At 35.3% G+C, this 11,097-nt stretch overlaps 2 protein-coding genes across 2 annotated transcripts; one reads left to right on the forward strand and one right to left on the reverse strand.

Moving 5' to 3' along the window:
- Positions 1-1,820: 1,820 nt before the first annotated feature.
- Positions 1,821-6,791, reverse strand: LOC144435880 (uncharacterized). Its single transcript, XM_078124519.1, has 4 exons — positions 6,664-6,791; positions 4,646-5,791; positions 3,062-3,156; positions 1,821-1,933 (listed from the first exon to the last, which is right to left on the reverse strand). The coding sequence occupies exons 2-3, from the start codon at positions 5,634-5,636 to the stop codon at positions 3,077-3,079; spliced, it is 1,071 nt and encodes a 356-aa protein (XP_077980645.1). The 5' UTR covers positions 5,637-5,791; positions 6,664-6,791; the 3' UTR covers positions 1,821-1,933; positions 3,062-3,076.
- Positions 6,792-7,059: 268 nt separating this feature from the next.
- On the forward strand, positions 7,060-11,097 carry LOC144435316 (thioredoxin, mitochondrial-like). The gene is made up of 4 exons (XM_078123908.1): positions 7,060-7,125; positions 8,527-8,596; positions 8,872-9,006; positions 9,864-11,097. Exons 2-4 carry the CDS (start codon positions 8,532-8,534, stop codon positions 10,096-10,098), a joined length of 435 nt encoding a protein of 144 aa, XP_077980034.1. The 5' UTR covers positions 7,060-7,125; positions 8,527-8,531; the 3' UTR covers positions 10,099-11,097.

Below are 11,097 nucleotides of genomic sequence, written 5' to 3' on the forward strand. Positions count from 1 at the left end.
TTCACATCTCTTTATATTGTCAAATACGGCTAATGTTTAAAATAAATTACCCAAGAATTCACACAAATCCAAGTTTCAATTTGAAAATTACAACAAAAATCTAAATACCTACACAGACATCACATTCACAATATTTACTCTCTATGTCATGAAGTCATGCTTCTCAGTAAATTACTCTATATTTAAATTTATCTGGTAACATTCACAATTGAAAAGAATTCCAAGTTTGTTTGTGTATAGTTTTAGTAGGGTTCTACCTTTAGTCCCAGCATCACTTTTCCCTGACTTTCAGTTTCATATAATATACACCGTAAATATATTAGCTGATTAGTGGACGGATCAAAGGAAAAAAAAAACATGCTTTCCCAACTTGACAAACATTCCCTTTTACTTTCAGGTCTATCAAACTGAACGTTCTTTTTCCTCACATTTTTTTTTAACCTTCCACATAACAGCAAGGCTTTACAGGCCAAAGAATAACCCCTTCCCCTACACACTCAAGCACACAGACACTTCACCCACTGTAAATAACTTATCAACACAGTTAAAATCTGGCTTATATATGACCGGAAAATCTTAATACTAACAAATATCAACAAAAGATTCATCCTATTTTCGACCGCTTTCAAATTTCACTTGTAATGCATGATTAGTTCTCAATGTCACAAAGATCCTTTTAACTGCTTTACCAGTATTGTACAAATGAATGAAACTGTACCCTGGTTAATACTCCCATTACATGAACAAACAGCTAATCCCTTCCCTGGGGTTAATAACAATTCATTTTTGCCAAAATACAAGATAATTACACAAAAAGAACCCTTTTTAAACCAACTCGCATGTTCTTCTTATCTTATCTCAAGAAGAATATGGTTTTATTCTTATTTTTAAAATACCCAAGAACTGTAACAAAATAAGGTACTTTGGTAGTAGCCACGGTTAGGTTTCCTGATTTGGATGGGATTTTGACCCGAGACTAAGGAATTTTCTTTGACTACACGATGATTAGGAACAGAACAACACATGTGCATAACAGGCAGTTGGAATAAGTCTACCTTTTCACCACCCTGCTTTGTGTGTAGCACAAGAAGCAAGGCATATCACGTTATGCAAAAAACTGCTGCCAAGACATTGAACCTTTTTTCCCCCAAAAGAGATCTAAATACAGGCTATTATGTACCCATATGCACCAACGGGGTTCAATTTCAATAATTGATTGTCTTGAGTAGCATTCATCTTCAGTTGTTACGACTTGAATACTTGTGTTATGGACTAGTGATTTGAAAAGCCGCCCTTTTTGCACTCAATTGGGCCATCAATAAACAGTCAACACCATCCCTAACATTGAGACCTAGCCAATTTCTACTTTAAACTGCATCCCAATATGAGCTGAGTTGAAGCATTGTGAGTGGCTTGCTTGTTGTCCATCAGTCAGGTAAAATGTTAGACAGCAGGTGTGCAGGGCCAACCTTACCCCCACCTTTGCGTGACGAGTGCCATCTCAATCAAAAAGATGATTGGATTTGCTTTCCTTAGTATAAACGTGGAGTTGTTTGAATTCTTTTTTGAGTTTGAGTTTGAAGGTGGATTCATATAAAAATGATTGCCTAAAACTGAGAGCAACCCTTAGAGTTGTACATCTCCACGGAGTCAAGGATGTAATTGACTTACACACTTTTATCATAGAATTCCCAAAAAGCATCATCTTTGACTGGGGCTGGTGGTGGGGGTGGGGTTGGTTCTTTTGGAGGAGGTTCCTTTTTGGGAGATGGTTTTGGTTTCGGAGGTTTAGGTTTTGGTTTTTCAGAGGAGGGTGGTTTTTGACGTTTTTGGTTTCTGTCCCAGTTGGCTTCTACCTTTGGCTGTGCATCCATAAAATCTGTCCACGCTTTCTTGATTCTCAATTCAAGCACATTTTGTTCAGCCCAGGCACCTGTGTAAAGATGGAGGACAAATTAATGTCATATTTTTTTCAATCATCATTCTGTTCTTTAAAGTGGCAATATGGATGAGGATTTGGGATTTATTTTGGATTTTTAATTCATGAAATAATTTTATCATGGCTCTTTACTTGAAAAATCAATGTGAAACAACATTGACTAAGTCTGTGTTTGTAATAAACTGCAAAAAAGTTTTAAAAAAAGAGTGTGTAAAAATTTGTTATTGTACACACAATAACAAACTACTTACACATTTATTGTGCTTTTGCAATTTATTGAGTTACAAACAAGGACTTAGCATACACTGTTTTACATTGATTTTCCAAGTAGGAAGCTATGATAAGATTGTTTCATAAATTAAAAATCCAAAAGAAATACCAAATCCTCATCCATATGGCCACTTTAATATGAGTGTAGAGTATGTGAAGCTGATGATGAAAGTTATGTACACATGCACGATTCATTAACGATGAAAGACGTTGTTATGGGGATGAAAGTTATAAGTATAATTATGCTGATGAAAAAGTGACGTTAGTGCAAAGAAATGAAGAAAGCATTATACATACAATAGCACATCAATTGTAATCTAAGCAACCCACAAAGAAATATATTTTTTTACAACTTGTCGATGTCAGTACATGTCTTTCAATATTACAGCATTTAACTTGTAAAGAGCTTGTTTGCGACTTTTTCTCCGCTGAAAAAATCAATTCAGCGAATCCATATCTACTAAATACACAAAAGGTTTCGATTTGTTAGAGTTAGTGTCAAACAACACAACAACCTGAAAACATTACAAAAGGATGTTATTGATTAATTACAGAATGAGCTACATTCATTTTTACAACACGCCGCCGCACTAAAATATCAAACTGCTTCTCATCTGGAGGCCATTATAACTTTCTTACTCCATGGCCATCCTGTTTTGAAATTTTTACAAAAGCTGAAATTCTAGAGAAATATGAATTTGAAGCTATTATAGCAGACCAACATGAAGTTTTAGAGAGCATAGTGAGAGTGAAGCGATATGACCGAGATGATGCTGTGCTGTGCTAGAAAGAAGTGAGATAGCAAAATTCAATCTCATGATGTAAAATTTCAGAACTGAAATCACTTCATACATTTATCATTTTAAACTAATCTTTTGGTTTGGCTTTGGCTTCGTCCCATGCTTTCTTCATTCGATCTCTTATCACATTATCTTCATTCCATTTGGCTGATTTATGCAAAAGAAGAAGGACAATTAAAAATTACATTCACATCATGCCCCCTAATTTACAAAAAAAATTCTGATCACGAGATTCTGAAAATTTCAAATCAGGTTTGACTCATAAGAGGCATAGAAATCCAGATATACTTTCAACCAGTGTGCCCTCTAAGCCAATTTGAAGTGCCACTGACATTACACACAATTTCTAGTGACACACCAAAATTTGGTGTTCCCCTATCTCTTACTATGTGGTGACTCACAAGAAATGCCAGTTTTTATCATTGTGACTCACAACAACAAAATCTGGTTATCATTAAAGGGCACACTGCTTTCAACCAATCTTGCTTGAAAAAATATCTACAGGTTATATTTAAGTTTTAATCTACAAAAGAGCTTTTGTATTTCATCAAATCTTCTTTTATGCAATATTAAGAGGATAAGGGTAATCCTCTTGGAAACTATATTAAAACACAGACACTCCACGAGGGCCTATGATTAAAACAGACTTGATTTTGATTGTCTAGACATCTCGTGTTACTAATACAACAATCACAAAGCCATCACCTGTCACACCTGTACAACGACATTGTATATTTGTTTATGGTTTCCTCGTCATAGCAATGCAATATCATGTATCCTGTAAACGTGCAGGTAAGGTAATTACATTACAGAGGGAAAAAAAAGAGACATAAACAAAGTCACCGGATCAAACTACAAGTCTAGTCAAATATAAATAGTCTACAAAAATTCACACAAAAGCAATATTTGAAACTTGACAGTTGAAGACCCAAGACATGGTTAGTATTGTTAGTAACCTGTAGGTAAATGAATATGAATAAAGCTTAATTTAAAAAAAGGATTTTTTTTTTTACTTTTTTTTACAAATAGCTGCTTAGATTACAATATATGATACATGTATGACTTCTACTGATTCAAATCCTGCATTATATTGTATGTGCTTAAATTGCTTTTAATGTTGGATTAGATAACATTCCACACTCCTCTTACACAGCAACACATAAGCATGATTTGATATTTTTCACAAATAATCAACAATGGAATAGTTTGAATAGAGTATAGCTATCAGTATCACAGATTAGAAGAATTTTAATCGCTGGACATTGTATATTCACCAAACAGCTGTGTTATGACTTTGCAATTATCCTGTGATATAAATTGTTTTAGCACAGAAAACACAACCATACTTGTGAATATAGGCATTTATTTTGACAGGAAAATTGTCAGAAATCGATGAAAAGTGATAACAGAAATGTGTTTTATTATTGGTAGTATAAATATGGTGTTTGTGATGAACCTAATACAGTCAGAGTTAGCCTGAGTGATATGAGAGGCAAATTGAAAAAGTGTGTGGGAGAAAGCTTGGAATTTATTTATAACCATAATGCAGTTTGAAAGTTAGTAAATTTATTTACAGTGAATTATCTAAAATGTGTTACTGGAAAAGAAGTTTAGTCAATGAAAATGTAACACTTACTGTCCTCATTCTTGAGTATTCCAAATTTTGGTGGATAATGTGCTGCAGATCTTGTGAAGACCTCATTTGTGTAGGACTCGGTATTCAGACTTTTTATACCAGAGACTGGTACCCCACTGAAGTGGTCATATCGTAAGTGATTACTCAAGCTCTCGTATCCAGGACTTGTTCTTTTTTCCCTTTTCTCAGACTTTTCCTCAACTGTTGTTCGTGCTCTGGGTATTGGTGTTCTCACTGTTTCAACAGCGTCGGAAACCTTTTTCTCATCATCCCCTATCAAATCATTGATCATCTGAGTTCCGTATCTGTGCCGAATATTTGATGGTACAGCCTCTTTTCGTGACGAGCGTGTTTGTGCAGGTCGACCATTAGATTGGACTATTGGTGAGTGGTATTCACCTTGCCCAGGATTTCCAGTGTTTCCATGTCCAGTTCTGCTATTTGCACTATATGAAACCTGTCCTTGTTTACCTAGAGCATTGCCTATATGTTTGTAGTTTGAATTACTTCGGAGTCTGGGATCACGATGTGCATCATAATTATAGTCCTGTCTGTTTCCTAAGCCGATGGTGTTGAATAACTCTGGATGAGCGACATCAGTTGCATTCAGTTTTACGTCTGTTTTGTATGGATTTTTGTCTGTGATATGTGCAGGTTGAAATGGATCCCTTACAACTGAGTGTCCAAGAGTGTGAGGGTCTGGTTTGAAATATAGAGCATTTTCATGCACTTCCCGGTACTGATCCTTTGCGTCACTCGTCGAATCCCATTGTTTCTTGTAATCCACTTTACTACCTTCGAGTTTTTCCACATCTCCAGGCTGCCTATATTTTGCAAACTTTTCAAGTCCAATGGGTCTTTTCGGTTTCCTTTGTTTGGGCAAGTTTGGTGGTGTTTCTCCAGGTTTTCTTATCTCCACATTTGTGCCAAACAAACTTCTCGGCGCAACAGCCTCTGTCCGCTTTGATCTTAAATCTAGATAACTGCTCATCTTGAAGGTGTTTGCAATATTTCAGTTCAGTCCAGTTTTGTAGACACTGCAGTCACTGGTTGAATAGCAACAGCAATTTGTTTTTTTAACCAAGTCCTGCTACATGTAGGTGTTGAGTTCTTGTCACCAAATGTGCATGTTTTGAAGTTTTCACACTGTAGCGTTAAAATGGAAGAGAAAGAGAGTAATTTATAGCAAACACATATTTCACTTTCTAGTAAAAATAATTCTAATTATACTGAATTAGGTATGAGAACTGATGTTATTCATAACTGCTACTACATCGATACGACATGCAAATTAAGATACGATATAACTTTAATACAACCATATATAGGAAATTGACAATTCTATTTGGGTACATAAGTGTAATAAAGATATTAAAGAACATTGTATTAATGAAAAGGCTAATGTTTTGAGTTACTAATACTTAAACATGTGTTAAACATTATTTCTTCACAAAAATCAAGTAAAATCTATTCGATAAACGATATCATGAAAATGATAATATATAAAAAGACAGAATCACAAAAAATATACCTAAAGCCCTATAAACACATACAGTAAAGATATTTTATACCAAATTACATGATACATACACCATGGATGTATTTGGGAGACATCTATGCATACACATAAACTGACAGTGATACAGAATGTATATTTTGAATCTGATTTGCACCACACGTCAAACATTTTTATGTATAAACTATAAATTTTTGATTAGCACTGAGTCAAAGGTGAAGGCCAGAAAACAATAACTGGGTAAAGTATTAACGGTAACTGAAAACAGGATACTAAACTATCACCTCACAAAATGTGCATTACTGTTTACATGGAGGTTGAAACACACCTCCATGCTATTTACACCCGGTACCCTAGGCTAGTACTACAGTACATGCACTTCTCGGTTCAGTTGACAAAGTTTACAAGCACATAATTACTGAAAACTTTGCAGAAAGAAAAACTTGAACACTTTCGCGAACAAATTTGGTCAAGGCTAAACAGTCCTTCATTCCATACTTACCGCCAAATCTGATGTTAACCCTGTAATGTCTGAAGTAAGCCCAGTCACTATGTCAGCCACGGAACTCACAGACGCAGACGAAGGCCTCCACAACCTCTGCATGCACTCAGTGCTCAGCGCGTAGCTTTGTTGCTAGGGTCAACCTTGTACACTAAAGTAATTTAGAATCTTTTGCCCCATCGTTCATATTTATGTTTATGCATTCTTCCTTCGTATCTTTATGTGCTATACCATAATGATATTTTAAGTTTAATAGTATGTAATCAATATGTTTATTTTAACCAAAATATTTTGCTTTAATAATTGCATTCTGTAGAAAGAGGCCATGGGAGCCCCGCGAATGATGACGTCATATATAAATGTGCACTATATACGTATTACACACAACAGTGGAACCATTTCATCGTCTACGTACCTGGGACAACTTTACCAGTGCAGTATTGTTTGTGAGATTTGTTTACGGTAAGCCTTATCGGAAAGTCGTTATTATGACCCCCATTCACCCCGATTAGGACGGTGATGCGTGTCGCCGTCTCCACGTCTAAAGCACATTTCTCTTTCTCCACGTTATACGTTTGATCGTTCAGATCAAATAGTACGAGACAATGTCGTATGATTATGAACTTGACATGTTACTGACCGGTCGGACATTGCCCCTCGCCACTTCACAGCAAAATCATCTCTCAAAAGTACTTTCAGATGTCAGAGACGAAGTAAACCTCAAGACCAAACATAGATGATTATTATTGCTGGATTTGGGAGAACAGTGCATAACGTTTCCTACTTCTAAGTTCTAGTATTTTGTCAGAACTACTGAATTTGTTTGTTTTGGCTTACATTACGTAACACTTACAACTTGAGCTACAAATTAAATATGCCGGTATTGGTATTGCATTTGACAGTAGATACAATTAATTGTAGACAATAAACACATGTAACTGTAGGCAACATTATAGAATAGTCACGTGATACTAGTAATTTCATCAAGGTAGCTTATTGAAAAAAAAATATAAAGATGGATGCATTGTACTACTACCAGCCTCCAAATTTAGGATGAAGCATGTTGAACATGAGAATATATTATGGCACACTAATGTTAATAATAGTGAGCTGTATTCTCACCTTGTGAGCTGTAATATACTAATGAATAATCTTGTAACTTATTTTTTCATTTCAGCATTTAAATTTGTTATGTAAAGTCCTATAAATCTTGCTTGTCAAAAGTAAGTGAGTGAGAATGATAGGAATTTACATCTATTCAATTGTAAATTCTCAGTTTTGCCTACAAGAGTACTATTTGGTAGGATATTCCTAGTGTAAAATTATATTGTCGCAATCCCATATGTTCTTCAGTCAAGAGAACCTGGTAATAGCCCAAACATTGGCTCACTGCTCATCAACAAAACATAAGCTGTAGTTATATCGTTGATGCACAAGTACCAATGCTGGTTGTCATAGTCACATACGTAGTCATGGGTCACGTGTGGCGCAATGCAATCAAAGTACTATTATAGGAGTCCTAGCATTGATAGCATTCAGTACAGTTTTGAAGGCTTGTATGTTGGCTGCACAGTGAGTGTCTTGAGGTAGTGAGTTCCATAGTGGTAGTCAGTGTGCCCTCTAAGCCAATTCGATGCGCCACTGGAGCACACAATTTGTAGCGACGCACCAAAATTTGATGTTCTCCTATCTCGTACTATGTGGTGACTCACAAGAAGTTTCTCTCATTTTGACTCACAACAACAAAATTTGGCTATCATCATGAGAGGGCACACTGGTGGTAGTATTTTAGGATATACACACTGTATCTGTATAAACTATAAATATGACAATTATTATTAATTATTATTAATTACTTTTCAGAACACATGATGGCAACTAGAGTAGTGTGTATGACGGTGTTGGCTCGTTCCAGAAGACTTTTATCATCAAGGTCAGTTGACATGATTCAGGAACTCGTAGAGTTACAAGAAATTCAATTTTGACACAGTAAATGACACATTTACGAGGATGGATTTGTAAACACAGATCAAGTAGTGATGTATACAAATAGAAACTATATGTATGCAATTTGTTTAAGATTTTTGTGTGTGTTCATTTACATTTCAAAACTTTATGAAAGAATTTTTTTTTAAATTATGTAGAAGTAGAAACATATTGACAGAAAAGACATTGGGATAAACATACATTTTTTTGTATTATTTGCAGGAATATCCCGACTACAAGTGCATTTCTTCACACAAGTAGCATTTGTAGGAAATCATTCAACATACAAGACACTGAAGACTTCACAGAAAGAGTAATCAACAGTGATACTCCAACTATTGTAGACTTCCATGCATCGTGAGTTAAAACCACCAGAGTGACATGCATGTGTATTGTTTTCTCTTTCACACATCATGCAAAGTAGCCCCTACCTAAACATTTGATGTGTGGTGAACTCTGTGTGATTTACTGGTACAACAATAAAATGATTCTGAATCAAATCATACTAGTAAAAATATTTTGTGTAGTGATGAATTTCACCACAGTAAATGACAGTGGACTACTAGCTAACCACTTTAAAATTATATTTTTTTATCCATTTAGACCATACTGAATCTGTCATCATAATCACCGTATTCATGTGTGAAAAAGTGTCTGTCCTAAAATGTGTAACTTGAATTTAGGTGTAGTAAATAGTAGCTGAAAAGGAAGGTTATGATACATCTACTTGGTAGATACATTGTATGTAACACTAAGGCTGAAAGCCAAGAAAATGGCTGCAGTATGCATTCAATGGGAAATAAAACAAATTTCATCTACGTTCTTTGAATTCATTCCATTTCATTATGACATATGAATTCATGTATGCATACACATGTAAGGGTGCTCTATGTTTCTCATGTTGACACTTTAAAAATGATAGTTCAATCGGTTAAAAAAATGTAAACAGTAAAAAAATGTAAACAGTAAGTGAACATGTTGGTGATATACTTTCAATTTATATTAGTACTTTAATAGTCAGAATGCAACATAGTCCCAAACCTAAGTGGATTTCTGTAGGTTGTGTAATGTGTTGCACATGTGAAAAGAATATGCTGGAAGCAATTCTAAATACAAATGTTTTCTTAAAAAACTCAAAAAGAAAATTACTGCAAGTTAATCCCAACAGTATAACATAATATGACAGATTGTAAATTGTATTTTTGATTGTCTAGGTGGTGCGGTCCATGTAAAATACTAGGACCAAGACTAGAGAAGGTGATTGCTGCAAAAGATGGCAAAGTACAGCTGGCCAAGGTGGACATTGATGACAACACTGATCTAGCAATGGAATATGGTGTTTCCGTAGTCCCTACAGTTATTGCAATGAAAAAAGGTGACAAAGTGGATGAATTTGTGGGCGTGCAAGATGAAGTGGAGGTCAAGTCCTTTGTGGAGAAATTATTGTGATGGACGGTCTGAGTTTAATAGTAATGGACGTTTTTAAAACTTTGACTATATCATGAAAGTTTACAAAAGTATCAAAAACAGACGGGTGAAATGCATTGTATTTACCAGTAGATATAATTGATACAGTAAAAATGATGTAGGCTTGGTGTTTTACTGATGGGACATTACAGCTAAAATGATGTAGGCTTGGTGTTTCACTCATGGGACATTGCAGCTAAAATGATGTACACTTGGTGTTTCACGTCACTCATGGGACATTATGTTTCTGATACAGAGCTAGACATATTTCAACCCTAGACAAACAATAACAGCGACACAATAAACACAGCAGGATCCTTTGCCCAATCACATTGAACACTGATAAGCATTGCTATTCTTTGACAGTGCAGTAGAAACAGGCCTCTAATGACAACATTACAATTGGACTTGATGATTGCTTGATGGTCGCAATTGTTTATTTTCTGTGACTGATAATCAAGATTTCAACTTGACTACTTCTTCATGATCCCCACTGTGCATGGCACCTGGAGTTGTCTGAGGATGTGTATTAAATGTCATGTCACATGAGTGACACACCAAGCCCACATCATTTTAGCTGTATCAATAATTTGTAATACTTGACACTTTGTGATATCAATGATGAAACTAAAAAATAGGCAAGATAAAGAGATTAACTGTGCAGACTCAGTTATGGAAAATTACACAAGTTTGTGAAGTAAGAAATGTTATTGGCACTATATATCCCAATGGAGGTGCAGAGTACCTTGAAGAGAAAATGTATACATGTAGCACTGTTTACGATGGTTTCAACATTTTTTGTGTCTGTCGTTCTTCTGCCGTTTAGTTTAGATGAGTAATATGCAGGACTGTATACTTCACCACACAAGAAAAGTAGTAACTATGGAATAGTAAATAAATTGTTAAATATCTCAGATGATGTAATCATGGATAGCTTGGTTAGTTCTTTGTTCCTTTTGATCATGGATCTCTAATAGTACC

This window comes from Glandiceps talaboti, chromosome 5 (genome assembly GCF_964340395.1).
Source record: "Glandiceps talaboti chromosome 5, keGlaTala1.1, whole genome shotgun sequence".
NCBI classification, from domain to species: Eukaryota; Metazoa; Hemichordata; class Enteropneusta; family Spengelidae; genus Glandiceps; species Glandiceps talaboti.

What these genes read in the sequence shown, in the direction of transcription:
- LOC144435880 (XM_078124519.1), bottom strand. Translation starts at nt 5,636, where the DNA reads ATGAGCAGTTATCTAGATTTAAGATCAAAGCGGACAGAGGCTGTTGCG. An exon ending in AATACTCAAGAATGAGGACA is followed by an intron (nt 3,157 to 4,645) that starts GTAAGTGTTACA and finishes TGCATAAATCAG; the next exon opens with CCAAATGGAATGAAGATAAT.
- LOC144435316 (XM_078123908.1), top strand. Translation starts at nt 8,532, where the DNA reads ATGATGGCAACTAGAGTAGTGTGTATGACGGTGTTGGCTCGTTCCAGA. An exon ending in AGAAGACTTTTATCATCAAG is followed by an intron (nt 8,597 to 8,871) that starts GTCAGTTGACAT and finishes TATTATTTGCAG; the next exon opens with GAATATCCCGACTACAAGTG. An exon ending in ATTGTAGACTTCCATGCATC is followed by an intron (nt 9,007 to 9,863) that starts GTGAGTTAAAAC and finishes TTGATTGTCTAG; the next exon opens with GTGGTGCGGTCCATGTAAAA.